Source organism: Zalophus californianus, chromosome 16 (assembly GCF_009762305.2).
Source record: "Zalophus californianus isolate mZalCal1 chromosome 16, mZalCal1.pri.v2, whole genome shotgun sequence".
Taxonomy (NCBI): Eukaryota; Metazoa; Chordata; class Mammalia; order Carnivora; family Otariidae; genus Zalophus; species Zalophus californianus.
In genome coordinates, this window is record NC_045610.1 from 50,852,897 (window position 1) to 50,878,743 (window position 25,847).

The 25,847-nt window shown below is 45.3% G+C and overlaps 1 protein-coding gene across 2 annotated transcripts in view; it reads right to left on the minus strand.

The window, feature by feature from the left end:
• The window catches only part of WIPI1 (WD repeat domain, phosphoinositide interacting 1), a 31,928-nt gene extending 16,927 nt beyond the window's left edge, over positions 1-15,001 (minus strand). For both annotated transcript variants that reach the window (XM_027568388.2, XM_027568387.2), the window contains exons 1-4: positions 14,820-15,001; positions 9,216-9,298; positions 7,698-7,867; positions 2,657-2,753 (exon numbers count right to left, since the gene is read on the minus strand). In XM_027568388.2, coding sequence (XP_027424189.1) covers positions 2,657-2,753; positions 7,698-7,867; positions 9,216-9,298; positions 14,820-14,899 — 430 coding nt within the window. In that variant the 5' untranslated portion in view covers positions 14,900-15,001. The remainder of the gene's footprint in view (positions 1-2,656; positions 2,754-7,697; positions 7,868-9,215; positions 9,299-14,819) is intronic.
• Between the last annotated feature and the right edge of the window lie 10,846 nt (positions 15,002-25,847).

Consider the following 25,847-nt stretch of genomic DNA (forward strand, 5'->3'; position numbering starts at 1 on the left):
GCTGAACTTGTGTGGAGATCTCCACCCTCACTGCTCAACACACAGATGCTGTGCTGGCAGGAAATTAACTTCGAGCTCCGTCTGGCCAAACCCTTTAAAGGAAACAGCGGGAATGGCCGCAACACAGACACAAGGAAGGAAATTTACAGCCGCAGTAGATACCAGTGCGAAGCCATGGTAGAGCTCTGTGTGTATCATTTATTTATAATTCACTAGGTTACAATCCACTCAGCATCGGTGTGCTCCAGCCAGTTGGACAAGGGACTCTGTTCCCCTTGTGTACCCATGAAGCCCTGATCAAATCAAGAGCCCGAATTTCCGTCTTATGTTTTCGTTTAGAAAATAAATGAGAGGATGGGAACAAATAAAGGAGACTCTTGGTCTCTGAAAATTTTACATTCCTGGGTTTGACAGCTCCGAGTCCGCTGAGCGAGGAACTGGTCCTGTCCCGGCAAGTGTAACTTTGACCATGGTCAGGCTGCCCTCCAGGCAGGGGCTGGGCTAGGGAGTGAGCCTAATCTTTGCTCTCCGGGGGGCTGCTCGCTGCCTGCCCTCAGTTAATCCTCCCCAAAATAACTCGTGGGATAACCATTATCATCTCTCTTTTACTGGAGAACAAAGGGAGCTCAGTGGAAGTTGATATGATAATTATAAATTTCAGGATTTGAAAAAGTCTCGGCTGTATCTCTCCAAGGAACATCAAAGGTGTCAGAAGACATATTTTGGTCTTTCAACCCGCCTGTGGTCTTTCAGAAGGAAATGCTAGCTCTGTCCTTGAATCCATTCATAACGTTTATCTGAGACGGAGAAAACACCTCCCACCGTTTCTAATTTTTCTCGAGATAAAATTATTCCTTTACAAATAATACCCGTTCTCTCTAAAATACAAAAAGGCCCACCCTTTCAAACCTTTTTTTCTCCCTGTTTAAACTGCAAAGAAAGAGGCAACCAGTGACTTTTCTGAGCTAAGGAAAACAGCTCCATTTACTAGCAATTAAGAGTAGATGGGGAGAAATTGCTTTTCACGGGAGGAAAGGGCCCAGTCCTTCAGGCAGGCAGAGCTGTCTCGTGGGGTGATCGTGTGGCAGCAGAAGCAAAGGAAAGCGATTGCAGCGCTAACACACCGGCCCCTCCACTGGGCAGGGCCCTGACTATGCCGACTCCTATCTTCCCAGAGAACTGAAGAACTGAGAGAGCTTCCAGGTTCCTGGCTACCTGGATGGTCCCTGTCCAAATCCATCAAGGTCCAGCTCAGGTCCACTCCTGCTGTGAGTTCTGCTTTGAGTCGGCAGCACCTCTCCTGCCTGCCCTCGCAGAAGAGCACATCTTCCTTTCCGCTGTCTGCACCCCACAGTCCCACCCTGGGTCCCGGCCCTGCAAAGTGCCTGTCTCCGGGGACTGGTGTGGCTAGATTCCGGGGCCCTGCGGGCTGCATGCCCTAGCTGCACCCGACAGCACCCCCTGTCGGCCGGGGCACATAGTGCCTCTTCAGTACTGTACCTTTGCAAACCAGTTCGACCTCACGCCTAGAACAAAACCCGACCATCCGCAGCTCCTTCACTTACCATCCTCCATTTTAGGAAATACGCTTTAAAGTCACCTCAGAATTTTCTAACGGCCTCAATGGCTTTGATCTTTGAAAATATATTATTTCGTGGCTGAAATTTTAAAGCACTGAGGTCGACAGCAAAGAGGGTCTCTATATAATTGAGATTTATCATACAGACAGAGAAGAGGGGAGGGAAGCAGGAATAGGAAATTTTACTGCACGGCGGGCTGTGCGCTGGCCACTTTCACAAACATGAGCTCCTGTAATTCCCAGCTGATGCTGCGAGACGGGTATTCCCACGCCATTTTACAGGTAAAAAACTCTGAGGCCCAAAAAGCCTCAGTGACTTGGGTTGGGCCATACAGACCTTGACATTCAGTGAAAGTCAAAGAATTAGGAGACTGCCGTGAATGGAAGCAGTTACTGACCGATACTAAACTGGAATTCAATTCACACCAATTGCTCTGGTGTGATGACCCCCCACCCTCCCACACAACCAAGCTTCTTTCTCATTTAGTGCTCGCTTAGTGAGCTCATACACATCATCTGCTCTTGCAATCTACCAAATCCTATCTAATCCCAGTCTCACATGGGGGACTGGTTCAACAGTGTGGTATCCGAGGGATTTAGTGAAGACCAGTACCCTAGCACATCACCCAAGTAGAGAGATTTCATTGTAGCTTCATAAAACACATTCTTCGGAGCCTTTCTCCTACTCGTGCAGACACACCAAGTCAAAACCTGCTTCTAATTATTACACCTACTCTGTACTGAACAACCACCGAAAATAATTAGGGGTAAACACCTTTTAATATCAGATGCACGAAATCGCCTACGCCTACCTTAAGCACCTTGACACATTTGCAGAGAATGGGCCCCAGAGGAAAGGGGTTTCTCGAAGGCTGCAGTCCTGAAGGATGCACAGCCTAACATAACTGGGATCTGCCACCATAAAGACAAACCTCCAAGGTAAAACACCACTGAGACTCGAAACCCATACGAATACTGCTTCGGGTTTTCGGTTGAGGGGGGAGTCCAGCCTGTGAAAGGAGCAGCTGGGTAGGAGATTTGGGGATGGGGTGCATCTCCCCTGACTTTGGAGCTCACCTGTTGGGTTTGCAGGAATATCCAGGATAGTTTTCAGCAGCTTCATGTCTTTGATGTTGTGTATGTAAATGGCCTCCTCCAGGCACACCAGCAGCCTCTGCAATAGAAATCACTCATCTTTCATGTGAGCCCTAACTTGCTTCTAAGCCTAAAGGTGGAAGAATTTTGATGATCGAGTTGAAGATTACGTTTAGGTATGCACAAGTGCGCATGCACACACACGTCAGCCACCTGAATAGAAGCATAAAATACAAGATCTTAAAAATTTTCATTTAGAAATTGAGATTTTTGGGGGGGGGCGCTCCTGGGTGGCTCAGTTGGTTAAGCATCTGCCTTCAGCTCAGGTCATGATCCAGGGGTCCTGGGATCAAGCCCCGTGTTGGACTCCCTTCTCAGTGGGGAGTCTGCTTCTCCCTCTTCCTCTGCTCCTCCCCGCCCCCACTCATGCGCGAGCGCGGCTAAATAAGACCTTAAAAAAAAAAAGAAATTGAGATTTTGTGTGTGAGTGGTACTTTCCCCTCTTTAGAACAGGGACTCCCAAACACTTCCTCATCAGACTCCCTTTGCCATTTAGGACAATTTTTGGTAACCTCTTTGGTTCCTATTCCTGTCAGACAGGCTCCCTTTCCAATGTTCATAACGATGTCTCTGTCTTACACAGGCATGGGTTTCTTTACTCCCTCCGTACCACCAATCTTAGGTTCTACTCCCTCCCAAGAATTGCCAACTTTACCTTCGTTCCACTCAACTCTCCAGACCCACTTCCGCATACTCTCTCAAGCCCTAGTAAAGGGAATCGGAAAGCCCTTCTGCCCTCATGTGCACCCCCAGCCCCAGGGCACCCTCCCCCTCCCCTGTGATCTTTCCAGTGACCCCCCCCACCCCCCACCCCACCCCAGGCTCAGCTCCTTTCCCTCTCCAGTGCAGGGAGGCCCTTCTCTTCCTTTTCAAATGAGGCTTGCCAGGTGCAGAGCTGCTTCCCAATGGCCATGCTCTCTACCAAGTGGAAACAGCCCACAGGGTTGACGTTGGGTGTGCAAAGGAACGGAATGCATAGCTCAGTCCAAGTGCGGATGCTGGGTGCCGGTGAGGGGCTGTGGGTCGGGAAGGACTTTTTGGTTGGGCGGCTCTTTCCTCACCCCGAGCAGCTGCCCACAGGCCCTGCACAAGCCTGACTCAGCTTCCTCTAAGTTAGTGGTTCTCAGGCTTTGATGAGCCAGCTGAGCACCTGAGGAGCAAGGCCTGGCCTCTCCCTGGAAATTCTGGTTTGGGAGGTTTGAAACGAGTACCCCAGGTCATTGTGATGCACACCTGAGTCTGAGAGCCTCTGTTTTCAGGTCAGATCCTTTTATCCCAAAAGACAACACTTGGGAAAGGAAGGCACCTAAAAATGCTACAAAAAACCCTGGTAGGCCCTCCTCCAGGGAAAAGCCTGCCCTACTGTTTTCCCAGTATGACTTCTCACAGCTCAGAAAAATGGAGACCATCACTTTTACCGAGCAGAAAAAGAAAATGTAAAAAAAAATTGATGGCAAACATTAGCGTTTCTCTGTGAAACATATTCCCTGATTTACCTGATCACTTTGTCTTTTGCCAGCACTGTCTATGGTTTGGACTCTAGTACTCTTATGCCTACGTTCTTAGGTTTCTGATGTCCTCCCGTGTCCCCACACCCAATCCCCAGGACACTGGGTCCTCAGCGCATGCCTCTTGTAGGAACAGCCCCTACACCAGCTCACCCCGTCTGTCTGCCTCTGTCCCACCAGCTGTCACAGCACCAGCTGCCATGCGGCCCAGTCGGTGAATTTCAGGCCATCCCTGCTGGCCATGGACAAGACTTAAATAGGAGGGAAACAGAATACAGAGAGGGGGAGCAAGGAGGCACCATGTCTCAAGTTCATGTGCAAGCACACTTCCAGGGCCAGCATGACCCTGGAAACTGCTCTTTAGCAACCAGTTTTCAATCGTAGCAGAACCCTGGGTGGGGCTTCAATTCTGCTCGGTCCCGGTCACCTTGGTTCTCATCAACTCTGCTAGGATTTAGAAGTAATAACTCCTTTGAGTGATTATAAAAATACTGATAGCATCTGCCCTCAAGCACCCCAGATTTAGATGTTGCTCCAGAGGCTTCAATCCAGGGAATGTTCATCTGGATAACCAGGGCCCCTCAGAACAGATGGTCGGAGCACTGTCAAAGTTTACATATGGAAATATATCAGGTGCGTCGTCTTCATACCTCAATACATTTCCTCAATTAAGGACAAGGGGCATAACATTAACTGAGAGTGGAAAATACCATAATTACTAAATGTCTTCCTTTCTATGTATTTAAAAGAAAATAGGGATGCTCTCTGCTCAAAACTCCCTACACAAATCTTTGATGGTTTCCTGTTGTTTTTAAAAAAGGAACCCCACTGCCCAAAGACCCCATGAACCCCACCGCGGGCAGGACGCGCGGCTCTCACTCCCGTTCATTTCCTGCAGGGGGCGGCAGAGCCCGGGCATCAGGGACGACGGCCCGGCACGGGGCTTGCAGCAGGTGCCCAACCCCAAAGCTGCCAAGGCCAGAGCCTTGGATGTTCTAAGAAAAGCAAACCCCAAACACGTTCCAGACCTGTTTCAAATCATCTCCTTAGGAGAAGAAACGCTAAGAAGGAGAGAGGTATCTGAGCGGGTTCCAATGAACTTGGCCATTGACAGCTGAGTAGCGCTAGGAGCACTGACGTTTTAAGGAGCTGGGGGAGGAGAACCGCAAAAGTCATGGATGTTATACTGAGCACAGGGTGGCATGGAAAGGCTAGCAGACTCAGACCCTTGAGTAATCCTTTGTCCCCTTTGGTAATGAAAATGTCAGAGAGCAAGTAAGAGAGAAATGAGAGAAATAAATTCTATAAATACTATCTGAGGGTTCTGATTTTTATAGGACTTTGGCCTAAACAATCTTTTTCTTCAAAAGACTTTTAAAAATGTATTTATTTGAGAGAGAGAGCGAGAGAGAGAGCGAGAGAGAGCACATGAGCAGGGGGAGGGGCAGAGGGAGGACAGAGGGAGAAGCAGACTCCTCACTGAGCAGGGAGCCTGTCGTGGGGCTCGATCCCAGGACCCTGAGATCATGCCCTGAGCCGAAGGCAGACGCTTAACCGACTGAGCCACCCAGGCGCCCCAGGCTAGAACAATCTTAAAAAGATAATCAGGTGCCAAAAACAGAGATTTAATTTTCATATATCGGCTATCACTGTATGCAAAAATAAAAAGTTTTGCAATGAAATTTAATGTGCTACCGACAGATTTCAGAGAGAGCCCTTGAGCCAAGAATTGGGCTTAAAAACCTTCAAGTCGAAAACTCTCAAATGCCTTTCCCTCCCTGGCCAAGAGCCTGGACCTATTTCCTTCTTTACTCCTGCTCCTTACTTAAATACCCCCACATCCTACTTCTCCGGCTTTTTTCTACCACACTGCTTTATATAGACATAGGTGGGTATCCAATCAAAGTAGTCGGCCAACTCAAAGAAACAATCTCTTCCCTCTTATAAACCGAAGGAGCACTTTGTCTCATTTGTTAAAAAAAATTATTAGCATTTAATAGCTTAGGTAAAAAGACAGAAAACGTTGTCCTTGATGAATGCAATGACCTCCACCATCCTGGGAATCTTTAATTAAATAGAAAGATCTGCACGGTCATATAAAGAATCTCTCTGTTTACTTATTTAACAGGCAGTCGGGAAACAGATATTCATTGAGCACTTTTTTCCCCCAGGCACTGCCTTTCCTACCAGGCCACAGGAGTGACCACAAGAGATACAGTGCCTGCCCTTATAGGATTTAAAATCTAATGATTTAAGGGAAACTTTGCTAATATCCCCAAATATTTATTTAAGGAGAATTTTTTTTTAAAGAATTTATTGATTTATTTGACAGAGAGAGACACAGCGAGAGAGGGAACACAAGCAGTGGGAGAGGGAGAAGCAGGCTTCCCACTGAGCAGGGAGCCCAATGCGGGGCTAGATCCCAGCACCCTTGGAACATGACCTGAGCCAAAGGCAGACACTTAATGACTGAGCCACCCAGGTGCCCCTATTTAAGGAGAGTTTCTATTTTTAAAGAGAATGTATTGTGTATTTTAGATAAGAGTAATCCTTCCTGGGGCGCCTGGTGGCTCGGTTGGTTAAGTGTCTGCCTTTGGCTCAGATCATGATCCCAGGGTCCTGGGATTGAGCCCTGCATCGGGCTCCCTCTCCCTGCCGCTCCCCCTGCTTGGGCTCTCTCTCTGTGGAAGAAGAAAAAAAAGAAAAGAAAAAAAAAAGAAAAGAAAAGAAAGAAAAGAAAAGAGAAAAGAAAAGAAAAGAAGGAAGGAAGGAAGAAAGGAAGGAAGAAAAGAAAAGAGGAAAGAAAAAGAAAGGAAGGAAGGAAGGAAGGAAGAAAGAAAGAAAGAAAGAAAGATCTTCAAACCAACCAACCAACCAACCACTACAAGTAAGATCTGTAAGAGTGAGCTGGGGGAAAGAAGGGTGGGAGCATGAGCCTGGGAACCTGGATCACTGGGAAAGCTCAAGGACAGAGCAAGAGAAGGGCAGTTTTACAACTGCCTTCAGAGCTAGCCTGGGGCGGCGGGGGACACGCTCATCCTCAGGGGCTTCATTCTGAGAAGCATTGCTGCCTGTGTGCAGTGGACGCCACCATCCAGGGCCCAAACCAGAGAGAGATGTTCTTCTGCGTTCAGTGCCCACGAAGTAGCTCACGGGACGGTGTCAGAGCCAGATTTCCACCCAGCCTGTGTCCAGCAGAAGAGGATTCACTCCACCAGGGGCCAGTGTTCAAGAAGGGACACGAGGCAGAAGGACCAGGGAGGTCACACCACTGAAATTGGTGCCCGGAGTAGGCTCACCATGTCCCCGTGATAGTAGGCCCAACCGAGTCTTAGAATCGCTTTTGGAATCGGATGTGTGGTTTAGAAATGTTCGTCTCTAAAGATACTCATCTTCTTTATCTTGGGTGCCCATAGAGCAGAAGCCTTGCAACCCGAGAGATCTCCCCCACATACCTGCCGGTTCAGCCTTATGGACAAGACGTTGCTGGAGTAGCTGTAATTACAGATCTCCGTGCCTTTCTTGAAGTGATAGACGTTCATCTGCCGTGGCTTCGTGTGACTGACCACCACTACCAGGCTGCTGGAGAAAAGGCGCTCCACGATGTAGACATCCGGGATCTCGGCTGGGAAGGAAAGCAGCCCGTGGCCACACAGATTTCAGCCTCCCCTGCAGTCAGCCAACGGCCTTGGGGTCTAGCTACTGGGTGCCCTCCGTTACAATGATTTCCTTCCCCCCACCGTGAAGCTTTATCTGCCTCCCAAGGTAGCAGTTCCAAAGCCCTTTCCAACACCTACAGAAAACGTTAGTGACCAGAACCCAAAGTCAGGTCTTCCCAGAGCTTCCCTGGATGCCCTCTGTGAGGTAGAATCAGCCCTCAGGCACCACTGTTTGCTCAGGGAAACATTTTTGGGAGGTTTGGACAATCTCAATCTACCCTTTCTCCACGAGAGGTTTCAAAGGCGTGTCTACTCTGGAGAACCTCTGCTTTCAGAATTCTGGTCCCTATTGCTGAGAGGTACTACGGGTATGGCCGTGGCAGGGTGGGGACAGCAACCTAATTAAATTGTAACCCCTCCTCATTTTGTGCTCCCTGGCCCTCTCTGCAATCCCTTTCTTGTGGAAGACAATCTGGACATCTGCGTCATGACCAGGGAAGTACTTCCATACTCCGGAAGAAGGTAAATAAGTAAACCTCCGAGCGCCCATAGGTAGACACCTCAGTGTTTTTCTGAGAGCATTCTTTTTGTACGTGTGCCTTCCTTGTGTGTAGGCAGGTCCCATAGGGAGTGACATAGGACAGATACAGAGCGAAGTATTCACGAAAATGGTGTAATAAAAATAATATCTTACAAATATATTAGGGACCCAAGGTATTTATTTACCAAACCACTTTCTTTCCAGGAAATCCAAAGATTGTGTATTCTTCACTATTATGATGGCATAAATTATTACTTACCCTGAGAAAATAAGAGAGTCACATTTCTAAGCTGCATTTTTTTTGTGATATCCACTAGAAGTATTTCAACATCTTCAGTATGAACTATGCAAATGGGATCATACTGCTTTATTAAAACAAAGAAAATACTTCCATGACCATGAGTGTTACAATATTCAACTATGCCAATATAATGGCGAAAAAAAAATCGTAAGTGACCTTCCGGTTTGACAATTATAAAAACTGATGGCTGGGCATAAAAGTATATGAAGAAATGTCAACATTATGGTTTCAAACCAAGGATTTCTTAATATAAAAAGAAAACGTTACCTAAGATATTGCCAAATCTAAGGGCTTACTTGTGGGTTGTTTTTTTTTAAACCAAGTGGAGGCAATGATTTATATTTAAACCTGAAAAATACTGACTCCTTCAGTTTGACAGTTAAGGGAGAAAAATGCAGACAGCTCAGGAGCACCACAGATTAAAGTCTAGAGGGAGGATTTGGTGTCCCTGAGATCTCACACACACACTTACTGCTTCCATGGACTTGGTCCAGTTGCTCCACAGAACTCAAAGAAAACAGCTTATAACCGGCTTTGGTTCCAATTGCTAGGGATCTGTGGAAGATAATGACAGCATGGGAATGACAAGAGGTACTGTACTCCAGGTAACAGAGCTGCCCAAGACAGACATTCCCTTTCCTCCCAGGCTCATAGTGGACAAACATCCATCCTCAGGTATTTCGGTATTTGATAACTATCTAAATAGTTGTCAGGTGGGCAGGTACATTAAAAGGGAAAAGGGCAAAGACAACCACAGACTCAGATGGGTAAGAGATCTGAAACTCATCAAAAGAAATGTCAAACCTACCAGCGACTATGCTTTCCCAACTGGGCAGAAATAGGAAAAATGGAATGCTTAAGAAAATTCATCCTGGAGCTACTCCCAACACGATGAGGGGTCTTCTGGTTGTTTGAGAGGTACTTTACCAAGAGGTAAATTTTCTATTTCCTGGTTTTGTTTTGTTTTGCTTAAAAAATAGATACACTATCAGAGTAGGCATAGTCATTAGTAAGTACAATTTAATGGATGCATCCTTTCATTGCTTTCCATGAAAACATCCCAGATACTTTATACCAGTAGCTCTCATCCCCAGATGTACATTAAATTTACTTGGGAAGCTTTTAAAAAATACTGATGATTATTTACTCCTGTTCCTCCAACCTTGAGCTTTTTAATCAGATTCTTTCTTTCTTTTTCTTTCTTTCTTTCTTTCCTTTTTCTCTTTTTCTCTCTTTCTTTCTCTCCCACCGCCATCTCTCTCTCTTTCTCTTCCTCTCTCTATTTTTCTTTTTCTTTTTTTAGTTCAAGTACTCCCATGTGCAGCCAGGGTTGAGAACTCTGCTTTATACCATGTTCCACAAAGCTAGTATCACAACCAACCAACAAAACAACAACTAAACATGCATCTGGAACAATATGGGCTAAAAAAAAAAAAAAAACCCAAAAAACAACTTGTTTTTTTATTTTTTCACTTTCAACCAATAGATAAAGACAGAGTGTAGGGCGCCTGGGTGGCTCAGTCATTAAGCATCTGCCTTCGGCTCAAGTCATGATCCCAGGGTCCTGGGATCGAGCCCCGCATCGGGCTCCCTGCTCCACGGGAAGCCTGCTTTTCCCTCTCCCACTCCTCCTGCTTGTGTTCCCTCTCTCGCTGTGTCTCTGTCAAATAAATAAATAAAATCTTTAAAGGAAAAAAAAAGACAGAGTGTAAACCCAGGTTTCCTTGGCTTTAGGATGAAAGCAAAGGAGTCAATTTTGTTCAGCAGCTGTGATCCCCATCCAGCTCTCTCCTGCTTTGCCCTCAACACTTCAGTGATGAGCAAAATCTTACCCAGAGCACACTCAGAATAAGCAGTCTGACCTTGAGCACTTCCACCCTGGGAAAATGGGATGTCAGAGCTGAAGTGGACCTTAAAATAGTCCTAAGTGGACCTAAAAATTAGCCCAGCTTCCTCATTTAAAGCAAATATTGGCAAAGGTGAGATTTGTTCTTCACAGGTAAGCATATACGAATATTAGCAGTTTACTGGGGCAAGCCTGGATGGCCAAGGCTCTTGTTCATTAGCCTAAAAATTAAAAAGAGGATGTCACATGATTTTCCCTGAAATTTTTTTTTTGTACCCAAACATTTGCTATCCCTTGGGACATAGGGAGAGGAGACTATTGTCAACTTCTAACGGGGAGGGAGACGCTTCTGTTTCCCAGCCCTCCAACCTGCGGGGGGGCCAAAGTGGTGTGCTAGACATTTGCACGAGAGCAGCAGCGTGCCCAGAACTGGGGTCTGGCACCCAGAACTACAGCATTAATGGTGACAAACAGCAACTGGAGAGGCAAGCCAGCAGCATCTTAAAACTGCAAAAAACTGCTACAGGCAAAAGAATAAAACTGGACTACTATCTGATACTCATACACAAGTGTGAACTCAAAATGGATTAAAGACTTCAACGTAAGACCCGAAGCCATAAAACTCCTAGAAGAAAACACAGGCCGTCAGCTCCTTGACATGGGTCTCAGAGATGTTTTTTGGATCTGACTCCAAAGGCAAGGGAAACAAAAGCAAAAAGAAATAAATAGGATTACATCAAACTAAAAAGCTTCTGCACAGCAAAGGAAACCATCAAGAAAATGAAAAAACAACCCACTGGATGGGAGAAAATATTTGCAACAAGGGGTTAATATCCAAAATATATAAATTCATTTAACAACAACAAAAAAAACCCAACCTGATTAAAAAATGGAAGAGGATCTGAATTGACATTTTTCCAAAGAAGACATACAGACAGCCCAACAGGCACATGAAAAGACGCTCAACATCACTAATCATCAGGGAAATGGAAACCAAAACCACAATGAGATATTACCTTATACCTGTAAGAATGGCTATTATCAAAAAGATAAGAAATAACAAGTGTTGGCGAGGATGTGGAGGAAAGGCAACCCTCATACACTATGCATAGGAATGCAAACTCCTCAAAGGAGTGAAGTCTCCTCAAAAACTTAAAAATATAACTACCCTATGATCCAGCAATTCCACTTCTGGGTATCTTTCTGGAGGAAAAATCAAAATACTAATTCAAAGAAATATATGCGCCCCTATGTTCATTGCCGCATCATTTACAATAGCCGAGATATGGAAACAACCTAAGTGTCCATCAATGGATGATTGGATAAAGACGCGCGCGCGCGCGCACACACACACACACACACACACACACACACTTCTCAGCCATAAAAAGAATGAAATCATGCCATTTGCAGCAACATGGATGAGAGTATTATGCTAAGTCAGACAGAGAAAGACAAATACCACATGATTTCACTTATATGTGGAATCTAAGAAAAACAAAATGGACAGAAGAAAACAAAACCCAGACTCATAGTTACAGAGAATAGATTGGTGGTTGCCAGATGAGAGGGGTATTGGGGGGGGGGGAACAAAATTGGTGAAGGAGATCAGGAAGTACAAACTTCCAGTTATAAAATAAATATATCATGGGGGCTAATGTACAGCATGGGAAATACAGTAGCTAATACTGCATTAATTTTGTAAGTTAACAGATGTTTAGTAGACTGGTTGTGGTGACCATTTCCCAGTGTATACAAATGTTGAATCACAATAGGTCGTACACTTGAAACTAATATAATACTGTATGTCAGTTATACCTCAACTTTAAAAACCTCCTTTTTATTCCTATGATTCAAAAAAAAGTGTTTTAAAATACACTCCATAGAGATTGCTGGTTTTAAACTTTTTTCACATGGACTTTTTCACATAAATACAGATACATTTAGTAGCAAACTGAGGTTTCTAAAGCTTGCAAGTAAGGGGAAAAAAACGTAAGTAGGGTCTTGTGATATGAACCAAAAGATTTTTGGCAATTTAAAATAATTTTCAAACATAAGCCCTGCTCCTAGAACAGAAGGATTTTATACATGAGAAAATGGCAGTGTGATTACTATCATGTTTAAAATGATCAATGGCCACAAAAGATGCCGAATCAAGGAATTCAAACTACAACCTTATTTAATTCATAGGGCCTTCCTGCAGGAAAAAAACTCTCATCACCTCTCACAGGAATAGGGCTTGGGACAAATACATACTGCCAATCAAATGAAAAAATGTACCCAAAGTGTCTAGCACAGTGCCAAACGTGAAGTATGATCGAAGAAGTTTAGTTATAATACTGGATTCCAAACTCAGCCTGCACTTAGAGAAAAAGACACACTGATACTCCTAAATGCATTCGTAAGGGGCTTGACTTATTTTAAAATCCAATGTCATACCCTCTCTGGCTCAAAGCAACTGACTGTGACAAAAACTTTTATTTATAGGTGAGACAGAGCTGTCCAGCAGAGCCTTCATCCAAGAAAACAGAACTGACAGTAGAGACAAGGAAATTAACTTTCCAGGCACCCAACAGCTTTGAAAATAACATTCTTACCCAACTGCTATAGAAAGTTGGGACTCAGCTAGAGTAAAAAATCAACATCTCTTTAAAAAAATCTAATAAACAATGTTACAAAGCAGAATTTAAAACATTTACTTCCAGTAAGCAAACTGACTCCCCTCCTTGTCCTGTGTTCAGTTGGGAAGGAAAACCTTCTGGCACTTATTTCAACAGCCATTCTCTCTTGCAAAATGCTACTTACAAAATGTCAGAATTTTATCTACACCATCATTTCTGTAAACTGTAGGTCTCAACCCATCAGCTGATCTTAAATACAGTTCAGTGAGTTACAAATACCTTTAAGAGAAGGGGTCACACATAGCAGGGGTAAACACTATTTAATGAATCACTTTTCAGGGATATTCTATGTATGTGGGTATTATGGGATGTTGTAATATGTATTTCTTATTGTCGATTATGGTTAAAAAAAAAAAGCTTCAAAGTCACTCATCTAACCAAGCTGTCCAGCTATCCGATTACACATAGTTTTTTCGAACAAAGGCATATTGTTTGGCATAGGGTGTTTTTAAACAGAAATACAAAGGGAATGAAAGCCAGAGTTACTTATGGTACAGCATGGTCTTAATTACACCACTGAATGTTCAATATTAGCACAGCCCGGTCACAGGCAGCCAAAGCACAAGCCTGAAGCCGCCTCCAAACAAGGAACACAACAGAAACTGGTACAGCAGGAAGTGGGAAACTGGAAAGCGGTCATCCCTGCTTGATGCTCTGGGTGCACATTCCAAAGAGATTATTCCATATGGTCCCCAGGACTGGTGTCTAACAATTCTCTGAAAAGAGGGAAGGAAACAGGCGTTTGCTTCGAAGGGAGTGAATCCTTGAGATGTCTGCAATACAGTTCTGCAACTCACTCTCTGGCCAAAGTCCAAATGTGCACATCGAAGTGAAACATTAAAAGTCCACTCAATAAGCAACTGGAGCTCGTGCTTCTCAGAGAAGGCAGCCTGGGCCCGGGAAAGGGCTCTTGGACTCGGAGAAGGAGATGCTGCCTGGCCGAGGGGGGCGCTACGGGAAACAGTGAGAGGGGTGGAAAGGTTTCTGACACCCCTAGCCGGCAGGCGAGATGCCCTAGGCTGGGCTCGGACAGGGGCTGGCCTGGCCACAGGGATAGGCTGCCTCTTTGTCCCAGGCCCTGCCCAGATGCCACGTTGAGATGCTCAAGGACAAATGGGAAAGTTTTTCCTGGATTCCCATCTTCCTGGGCCCCAACAACCTCGCCTTGGGTCAACTCGCAACTTCCCCCCTCCCCTCCCCTCTCCTTTGTTTTGGCTTCTCCTCCTTCCCCAGACCCCCACTCCGGTCGCTAACCTCTGCCCCCACTGGATTCCATCGCCTTCTCCCGCCCCACTCCGCTCGCGAACTCCCTCCCTTCTTGCTCGGCGGGCCGCTCCTGGCCCTCGGCCCGCGGCGGGGTTGGGGACGCTCGAACACCCACAGGGGGAGGGGGAGCCCCCCGCCCCCCAGACCGAGCCAGTCCGGGGCCGCCCGGGCCGGGCCGCCGACGCCCTCTTGGGGCGTAGGCCCATGCCTGTCCGGCCACAGGTTGCCGACAGGACAAGACCCCTGGTCGCGACTTTCCTCCCCCGCCTCCCCAGCTGCTTACGTGCAGTCCTGGTTGAAAGAGAAGCAGCTGAGCGCCGCCTCGAGCCCGCCCGGGGGGCCATCCGCCGCCTCGGCCTCCATCGGGGACTCGACCCGGGGAAGCCGCAGCTCCGAGCCGGCGACAGCCACCTCAGCAGCCCGCTGGCGCCGGCTCGGCGGGCCGGGTCGCCGGCCCCCCTCCGCTCCTGGCCCCGCCCCGTCCCGTCCCCCTCCGCCCCGCCCCGTCCCTGCTTCGCTCCGCTCCGCCCAGGCCCGGCCAGGACCCTCCTGCGGGTCCAAGCCAAACCTAAGCCTCTGAGGGGGCGGGGCCCCACGCCCGGCCGCCATTGGCTACGAGTCCACGCCCACGGCGCCCCCTGGGCCAATTGACGACAGCTGCGGGAGGGCCAGCCCCGGTGGCGCCCCGCCCCCAGCCCGGTGAGACTGCTCTCCATTGGGCGAAGGCGCGTGACGCAAGGCTGCAGGCCACGTGGTGGTGTTGTCATTGCCAGATGCTGCGAAGCGGGAGATGGAGAGAATGAGTGCAGCTGAGGCGCGACCTGTTGGCCTCTGGGCATCTGCCGTGGGGCTGCGGCGGGGGCGGCGGGGGCGGCGGGCTGACGCGCTTGGTCCCACCCCGCCCAAACCCCGGTCACGAGTAGCTCTCCGTCTATTAAACTTACAGAGTTTAGTAGAGAGCGTGAGACGCCAAAGCCCCGCCCTTCTGTAGAGTCTTCAAGCTGCTTAGAGAAAAGTTTCTTTAAAATGGAGATGCTAAAGCCGGACAGATCTGGTTATCTTACCGATTTCCCTGCAGTAGAGAAGCTCTTCCTACATGCCAAGAACTGTCTTAACTGTGTAGATGATCTCGTTGAATTCCTATAAAACGGGAAAATATGTTTTATACCCAATTTTTTATAAAGGGTCAACTGAACAGCTAAATAACCTGTCTAAAGTAAGACAACAAATGGTAGAAGGTGGATTTGTCTGGTATCAAGACCGGTGCACCAAACCACTCTGTTGGAAAATTTGGCAAAATCCATTTGATCTGTAGTTGAAAAAAAAATGAAAGAAAATGTGTGTAAGGTGGTGTATTTGGTGAAAGGGATGAGATCTCGAAGATGGCACAGTTCAAAACTCACATATTTGACATGAATCCTGACAAGAGTCTCTCTTCCCAGGTTAAATTCATGTTGCCATGTAGAATACCCAACACAGCTTATAAATCAGTAGCTCTGCTGGTTTTGGATTTATATAATTCCTGATGAATTTTTAACTCATACTTTTCAAGTTGAGATGACATTTTAATTGTTATGCCACAATATTTCAAATTGGCATAATTAAAATTTATCTATTTTGTGACAAAGCTATATATACATATGTGTGTATACGAACCTATAATGGATGAGTGAAGAGCACTATTTCATGTAAGCTTTTCTGGTTTGGGTTTTCTGAAGTGCAAATATAACAGTTTCTTCACTCAATGCTATTATTCTTTCTCTCAAATGATGTAAAAATAGTTCAGCTCGTAGATCCACAGATGTTGGTTGCTCTTTAGTTGATTGTGAGGTGTTGTATAAACCATCCTAAGTGAAAACAGCTTCTGTTTGGATGCTTTAACTGCATCATTTTTGTTACCTCTTGGATCAAAGGTGCTTCTCCTTACCACTCCCAGCTCACCCATTTAGAAAACCAGGAGTCTGGTAGACTAGGTGCTGGGCTGTTTGGAGAACTAAATAAAGTGTGTAATAAGGTTTTTATAGTGGAAGCTGTTATTCTCAGTAGTTTAGGCTTTATGGGCTAGAGTTGGGAGCTGGTGTTAGTTTTTGAGCAGGAGTGTTTCATGATAAAAGCAGTGTTTTAGGCAGATAAACTTGGCCAGGGTGTGCAGAATAGATTAAAAGGGGGAAAAGCCTAGACTAATGTGAAATTCTAGGAGTGAAGGGACGTGAGATATAGGCTAGGAAGGTTAGGACAAACCCAAGAGAAATTTTTTTCTATTGAAATATATTTGACATATAACATTGTGTAAACTTAAGGTATATAGCATGTTGATTTCATACTTATATATTGTAATATGATTGCCATTGTAGCTATAATTAGCACCACTAACATGTCACATGAAGAGATATTTTGCAGCAATGCTTTCCAAAAGAAAGATAATGAGCCAAAGAAAGAAAGAAAGAAAATGTCAGCCACAGATGTGAACCCCATTTGTAATTTTAAATTTTTTAGAAGCCACCTTAGAAAAGGTAAAAAGAAATGAGTAAATGAACTTTAATAGTATATTGAACACAATGTGTCAAAAGTCTCATTTTAATTGGTAATCAATGCAAAAGTGTTAATCAGCTAGTTTAGATTATTTTTTAGCATAATTTTTAAAATCCAATGTATCCTTTTCACTTAGAACATATCTCAATTTACGCTAGCCACATTTTAAGTACCAGTGTGGCTGATAGCTAGCACATTGCTCAGTGAAGTTTGGGGAGAATAAACCACAGAACTCGGTGGCTGATGGGGGAGGGGTGGTGTGGCAGGGAAGAGGAGGGAAGAGTCAAATCGGGATTCCATGGTTAGGAAGGTGGAAGCTCATGGCACTGCTTTCAGAAACTAGATGCTTGGGCAGGTATTCAGGAAGATGCAATTAGTTACATGTTGACATAGCAGAACTGAATGCTGATTGGGATTACGGTTCAGGCCTAGAGATACAGGTAAAAACTGATCATCTTCCCAGCCCCATCTTTCCCATGAATGATTCCCCTTGGATGTTTCCCACTGAGTTAGTGGTTCACCATCCACCACCACCCATGTGGAAATAACATCCCAGAGCTGCCTCATCTGGTTTTATTTTTCCCAAGATAATACAGAAATCTGTATTTTTATATAAATAAATTTTAAATAAATATTTATTTTACATAAACCTATATTTTATGTAAAAATTTAAAATGTTGATGACCAATTCTTATTTTTAAAAAAACACTGTGTGGGCCAAATTAAATATACCGGCTGGCTGGATGTGGTTTGTGGAGGTCCAGTGTGTGACCTCCGTTCAAGGCATAAGCAGTCTCTTTGAGAGGCTCCACCCTCAAAAAAAAAAAAAAAATCCAAAGAAAATGCTACAAATAAATTCAGAGGTGTTCGATTCATTTAATGTCAGGCTGATTTTTCTTTTTCTAAGTTCTAGTTCTAGGTTCTGTGGGAGAGGAAACTCCTGATTTAAATGCTGGGTTGATGGCGTCCTTATCCTTCCACATTCTTGGAACAGAAATTTCAACACCAAATAACAGAAGCAGAGACTCTCTGGAGGAAGAGGGGACTACAACACTTTACCACAAGAAAAACAAGATTTCAGCTTTTTGTCCTTCTTCCAATTGAAACGCCTAAGTGTCTATCTTTTCCCAGACAAAATGTCTATTATTTCTAGGGAAACGGTAAATCAGCAAAATCTGGAAGCATAAAGCTGAGCTTGGGAATTAAGTATCCTTGGTAATACAAAATTGCAGGCCACAATTCAGCTGATGGGAAGCCTTCCCATTTGTGCAGCAATCAGGTTGTAATTTTAAAATTTTGATTGGGGAGTGCACAGGGCAATGACAGGGGAAGTTGGAAATGACACATCCTGTCTGATGCAACCCTCATGTCACCCAATATCGTTGCCCACAACACCCAACTGTCTATAATAAGAGTAACTACGAGGTGAGCAAATACCAATCCTGTTCCCTTCTTTGTATAAAACCCATTCTATTTTTATAAAATCAAGTCATAGGAAATAAGCTCCTTTTCCTTTTCCGATACGTTTCAGCAATCAGAACGTGAGCGAGCTGAGAAAGAGTAGAACCAGAATGGACGAGTGAATGGTAGTACTTTGAGAAAAGGATGAAGGAGGAAGGGCCTGGGGACAATGCAAAATAGGTAAGACTTGGGGGTGCGGAGAGGGAAGGGTGATGTGTCACAGGCTCAAGGGGTCAGCCCTACCTTACTATTCTAGGGTAGGAGGTAAGGGCTTGGAACGCAGGGTGATTTCTGGGAAAGGAGGTGATCCATCAGATTGGCAAACAGGAAGTACCCAGCCAGAGGTATGGCTAAACAGCAGGCTGCAGTGAATAAACAGTCCCTATAATGTGCCTTTGCTCCCCAAATGGAACCACTATATCTGGCTTAATGAGTCAAAAAAGGGAGGATGGGGGGCAAAAACCAACAACCGTTCTAGTATTCTTGACTTATATATTTCCTCTCAAGAGCAAGAAACAATGGTATTTCATTAAAGAGTGGACTGGAGTCCTTGTCTACATTCTCTCCGCCATCTCTCTTATTTTTGCTTCCAGAAGAATCTTTTTTTTTTTTAAAGATTTTATTTATTTGTTTGACAGAGAGAGAGAGACAGCGAGAGAGGGAACACAAGCAGGGGGAGTGGGAGAGGGAGAAGCAGGCTTCCCGCGGAGCAGGGAGCCCGACGCGGGGCTCGATCCCAGGACCCTGGGACCATGACCTGAGCCGAAGGCAGACGCTCAACGACTGAGCCGCCCAGGCGCCCCCCAGAAGAATCTTAAAATGCTGAGGCAATCACAGGTTCTCCATAAATACCTGCTCATTGGCTAACATTCAAGAAGACAGTAGCTTTCTATGTGTGCCTTTGCAGACATACCTTGAGCTAACGGTCTATTAGTCAAGGCAATGTAGAGAGGTTGGATCACGGAACTTTTGTTCACTGGGCCATCTTAAGGCCAGCCAGGATTCTAGAGAAGTGTTCGTCAGGTCAACCCAATCCCCCCCGACTTAAGTTTGAGAGTATGAATATAGGTGACATCTGGAAAGGAAATGGAAAGCAAAGCTTTATAGAAAGCTTGGCTTGAAGCCTCATACATCTTCTCATTTAATGCTTACTATGCCCTGTCCTGGAGATTTTTATCCCCATCACCCAGTTGCATAAACCAAGGTTGAGAGATGTCGCAGTTAAGTTGCTCAAGGTCCTGGGGCAGTCTGTGATGGAGATACGGTTTGCAATCACCTTTCCACCGCATTTCCGGGTCCCCTCTCATTCCATGCTTCCTCTCAGAATGCGGTGCCTCAAAGCCCGCGACAGAATTGGCATCTTAACCTGTACACCATTCTCTAAAGGGACAGAGAGGCAAGGGTGGAGATGTGGAGGCAGCATTATGCCAAGAGGGCCACAGGCCAAGTGCAAGGGGAAGGCATCAAGCCTGGAGCTTTTCAAAGGGGGCCAAAGCTTTGCTTAGATTCGCCACGGGTACTATACTAGACATATCTAGAAACATCTTTTGCTCCCAGGTAAAGTGTTAACTTGTGCTCATGGGCGAGGATGGCTAGTTAATAAGTGGGGCTCTAGGGCTCTGGGTTTCTTCCTGGTCTAGAGAGCTGGTGTGAAGAACAGTAACCATTCCTTGTGAAGAACGGTAACCGTTCCTTAGAATTTTTCATCTCTGGGGGGAACGTGATTTCAAAGGCCTTAGGGGAGCCAGAGAGAGGGCCGAGAATCCCATGATTCTTGGTGAACAGTGCCATCTAGTGACATGTGGTGTTCAGTTCCAGCCTGGTGGGTGGACCTTGAAGGAGAGACTGGCTTGAGTGAGAAGACGTGGGGAGCTTATCCTGAAACCCTGGAAGAAGAGTCTCAGACTTACCATGTGTTCTTCCAAAACCTCTTTACCTTCTGTACACGGAAAATACAGAGGCCTCACTCACCACTCTCTTGCAGAAGGAGAAGTTTGGAAGAGGTTGGCCCATTCATTCATTTGACACATTTTTATTCAGTGCCTGTTATGTGCCTGCCAGGGGTCTAGGTCCTGGGGATGCAACATGGGGAAAAAATAAATAAAAATCCCTGCTTAAATGGGCAGAGAGACCACAGGCAAGAAAAATAGAGTGGAGAGTATCTCAGATGGCCATGAGTACCAAGAAGAAAAATAAAGCATTTGGTGGTGTGGGGGAGGGGAGGGTTTGATGAAGAGTGGGCAGGGAAGGTGTCACTGGGGGCTTCCATTTGAACAAAGACCTGAAGGAGAGAAGGGAACGTGTGGGGCAAAGCATTCTGGCCAGGAGGAGCATGGAGGAGGTGAGGATGACAAGAGGGGAAGAGATGGGGGGGGGTGAATGCAGAGGAGAAGAGGTCAGAACAGTAATGCTTGGGCATGTGGGACGAGAAACCACTGGGCATTTTGACTTATATTTGAACAGAATCTCTCAGGGAGTCATGCTGAAAATAAATGAAAGGTGTCTTGGTAGATTCACAGTTCCCTTTAGCGCGTTTAAAAACTCCAGCAAGCCCAGTGTATCGTTTAACATTGTTTAACAAGTTCTTTTTAGGCTTATATAGACCTCATTCTTCTAGGAACAGCCGCTAACTTCTTGTGGGACCCAAGAAAGTGAAAGTCAGCCCTGATAAGCAGACTGTGATGTTCCCAACAGTCATAAATGAGGCCAGCAAAAAGCCAACAGAAAACAGTGTCTTTCCCAAGGCCACAAAGGGACTAACATTGAGTGATTAAGTCTTTCTTATCAATGCCTTCCGCAGACTCACTCCATCCCTCCCACCCGCTGAACAGAGATTTGTGAGATGCCCAATTATTAAACCACCCACTTCATGACCACCTCCAACCCTGGCCTGATGTCTCTTCCCCTACCCTTCTCACCTTAGAATCACTTAGTGCAAACCCAAACCCTACGAGAAGCCCCTTCCTAGAGCCTCTTACTGAGATACCCTATGGTTCACTGGTGTGTACGCTTTCCCTTGCTGCACCAAGTTAAGAAAATTAGCATCGACTGGGCGAATTTGGTGGTCTCTACCTACAACTTTATCTGCCCCCAGTATTTTGGAGAACCCAAAGTTTAAGAAAAGTTGGACAAAATAATTACTTCCCACTCTAGCATTCTGTGAATCTAAAGCTGAGATGTTGCACCCTGCCTGAAATGTCTTGTGTATGATCAATGAAAGCACTGAGGACTATCTTGTCAAATATGTTTAAAAAATGTTCCTATAAATGAGGTGATACAATAAGTGAACTTTTGTGTCTGGCTTCTTTTATGTAGCATAACGCTTTCAAGGCTCATCCTACATGGATGTTATAGCCTGTGTCAGTCAGGATTTCATTTCTTTTTATGGCTGAATCATACTCCATTAAATGTATATACCACACCTTATTTGTCCATTTGTCAGCTGATGGACATTTGAGTTGTTTCTACCTCTTGGCTATTGTGAAGAGTGCTACTATGAACCTGCGTGTACAGGTGATTATTTGAGTATCTGTTGCCAGTTCTCTTGGGTATATATATATATATATATCTCAGAGTGGAATTGCTGGATTACATGGTAATTCCATATTTCACTTTTTTTTGAGATTTTTTTTTTTTTAATTATTTGAGAGAAAGAGAGAGAGAGCATGAGCAAGAGAGAGCACCAGCAGGGGGAGTGGCAGAGGGAGAGGGAGAAGCAGGCTTCCCGCTGAGCAAGGAGCCCGATACGGGGCTCCATCCCAGGACCCTGAGATCATGACCTGAGCGGAAGGCAGACGTTTCACCGACTGGCCACCCAGGGGCCCCTAACTTTTTGAGGAACTGAAAAACTGCTTTCCACAGAGGCTGAAACATACTACGTTCCCATAGCAACGTACAAGGGCTCCCATTCCTCCATGTCCTTGCCAACATTTGTTAGTTTCTGTTTTCAATCTTTTTATAATTGCTCTAGCCATCCCCATGGGTGTGAAAAACACTGAGTTTTTATGCCATATCTGCAAAGTTGTAAACTCTTGGGACACCCAAGGAGTCCTGGGTTCCCCAGCGCGCGCCATGAGCCAAAGTCATGCTGTATTTTCAAGGCTCCTACGCCCATCCTGGGTCATGCTCTGCCAGTTGGGCAACAAAGCCTTGTATCCTATAGACACTCAGTCAGCTTCAACATATAAAGCTGAAATGTGAGTCCACGGGGCCAAGTCAAGGGAATAATATCTGAAGCCGGCCCTGGGCTGCCCCTTCTGGCCTGTTCTTTCTATTCTTCTTTTATTCTCCTAGCTGAAACCTATTGATGCTGCAACATGGTCTTCAGCTGCACCCGGACATGATTATACTCCAGCTTCAATTCAGCTGGGGCACTCCATTGGGCGGGTTTCTTGTTAGGGTGAAAATGGGTGCTAACCACATAACTAACGACACAAAGGACAAAGTCATTCCTTTAACCATGAAGATCCTGTGTGACATCAAGAAGGAATGTCTCAAAGGCATATCTGGGCATCGGGTAGGTATATGGGCACATCTGGGCATAGGGTAGCTATTATGGGATTGAGAGAGAGAGAGAGAGATCCAGGTTCACGGGTGAAGATATAGTCGCTGAAGCCACGAGAGGAGGTAAGATGTAGTGAAAAATGTGTCAGTTGGTGAAGGATTGGAGTGAAATGTTCTGGTTTGATGTTTGGAGTATTGCTTTGATTTTAGGAACACTACTAGAAAGGAGGCTGGTGTGTGTGCTTGGAGCTGGCTGCAGCAGCCCTATGTCCCACATTGCTGGTGAGTGAGAACCTCCGTTATAAATGGAAACCTGAACTGGCAAATGCTCATTGGCTAAAGCTGAACGCACCAGTTTATTTTGGTACCTATTATCTACATGATCTCCTATTTTGCTTATCGATTGCAAATATGCACGAGGAACAGAAAGCTGGCATGTTTTACAAAAACGAGACTGAGAGTTTTCACTGCTGCGTCTCTGAGGTAGGTAAGACTCGGACTTCTCTGTGGTCAGAAACGTCCTTTGGTGTGTTTCTAATTTTTTATAGAAGTTTGGCTCCAGAGGCTGTGGAAGAGCCTTTAGGAAAGATATCAAGTGTACGGGAACGTATCTTAAAATATTTAAGGTAGCTATTTCCTAGGCCCTCATCTCTTCTTTCTCCACAGGCATCTGTTCCCATATGTGGAGGTTTAAGTCAGCCTCTATCTACAGATGACCCTTGTCTGACCTCACTCTCTGGAATGCTCTGCCTGCCTCTGTCTTTCATCCCAGAGCACATCAACACTAACTTCCACTGGCATTCCTGATAGGATCTCTTTCTCCTGAGCTCTTGAAAGAATTGCAACTCCCAGGGAATGGTGGGAGAGTTGGTTTTTAAAAAGAGATTTATCCCGTACCAAGGACAGGAATCATTTATTTTGCACTATTATGTGCATTGGCTCTGTGTGATAGGCTATGCTTCTTCTTTTCTCTCAATCCATGAACATAGTATAGATTTTTAGGTCCTCTTGACCCAGGCATGCAATCTCCCATGACTTCGTAGACCAATTCCTTCTACTCCCAGGGATTCTTTTGTTTTTTAAGATTTTATTTATTTATTTATTTATTTATTTATTTATTTATTTATTTATTTAGAGAGCATGAGCAGGAAGGGGAGGGGCAAAGGGTGAGGGAGAGAGAGAATCTCATGCAGACTCTGCACTGAGCTTGGAGCCCCACACAGAGCTGGATCCCCTGACTCTGAGATCACGACTCGAACCAAAATCAAGAGTCAGACACTTAACCAACTGACCCACTCAGGCTTCCCATTCCCAGGGATTCTGATCACATTAGCTTGTGTACTTACTTCAAAACAGTCTCAGAACCTGAAATTACCTTGTTTGTTTATTTGTTTACGTATTTACTATCTCCTCTGTCTAGAAGGTAAGCTCCATGACAGCAGGGTCTTTTTTTTTTTAATTTTTTATTGTTATGTTAATCACCATACATTACATCATTAGTTTTTGATGTAGTGTTCCATGATTCATTGTTTGTGCATAACACCCAGTGCTCCACGCAGAATGTGCCCTCTTTAATACCCATCACCAGGCTAACCCATCTCCCCACCCCGCTCCCCTCTAGAACCCTCAGTTTGTTTTTCAGAGTCCATCGTCTCTCATGGTTCGTCTCCCCCTCCGACTTACTCCCCTTCATTCTTCCCCTCCTGCTATCTTCTTCTTCTTTTTTTTCTTAACATATATTACATTATTTGTTTCAGAAGTATAGATCCGTGATTCAACAGTCTTGCACAATTCACAGCGCTCACCATAGCACATACCCTCCCCAATGTCTATCACCCAGCCACCCCCTCCCTCCCACCCCCCACCACTCCAGCAACCCTCAGTTTGTTCCTGAGATTAAGAATTCCTCATATCAGTGAGGTCATATGATACATGTCTTTCTCTGATTGACTTATTTCACTCAGCATAACACCCTCCAGTTCCATCCACGTCATTGCAAATGGCAAGATCTCATTCCTTTTGATGGCTGCATAATATTCCATTGTGTATATATACCACCTCTTCTTTATCCATTCATCTGTCGATGGACATCTTGGCTCTTTCCACAGTTTGGCTATGGTGGACATTGCTGCTATAAACATTGGGATGCACGTACCCCTTCAGATCCCTACATTTGTATCTTTGGGGTAAATACCCAGTAGTGCAATTGCTGGATCATATGGTAGCTCTATTTTCAACTGTTTGAGGAACCTCCATACTGTTTTCCAGAGTGGCTGCACCAGCTTGCATTCCCACCAACAGTGTAGGAGGGTTCCCCTTTCTCTGCATCCCTGCCAACATCCTTCGTTTCCTGACTTGTTAATTTTAGCCATTCTGACTGGTGTGAGGTGGTATCTCATCGAGGTTTTGATTTGGATTTCCCTGATGCCGAGCGATGTGGAGCACTTTCTCCTGTGTCTGTTGGCCATTTGGATGTCTTCTTTGGAAAAATGTCTGTTCATGTCTTCTGCCCATTTCTTGATTGGATTATTTGTTCTTTGGGTGTTGAGTTTGATAAGTTCTTTATAGATTTTGGATACTAGCCCTTTATCTGAGATGTCATTTGCAAATATTTTCTCCCATTCTGTCGGTTGTCTTTTGGTTTTGTGGACTGTTTCTTTTGCTGTGCAAAAGCTTTTTATCTTGATGAAATCCCAGTAGTTCATTTTTGCCCTGGCTTCCCTTGCCTTTGGCGATGTTTCTAGGAAGAAGTTGCTGTGGCTGAGGTCGAAGAGGTGGCTGCCTGTGTTCTCCTTTAGGATTTTGATGGACTCCT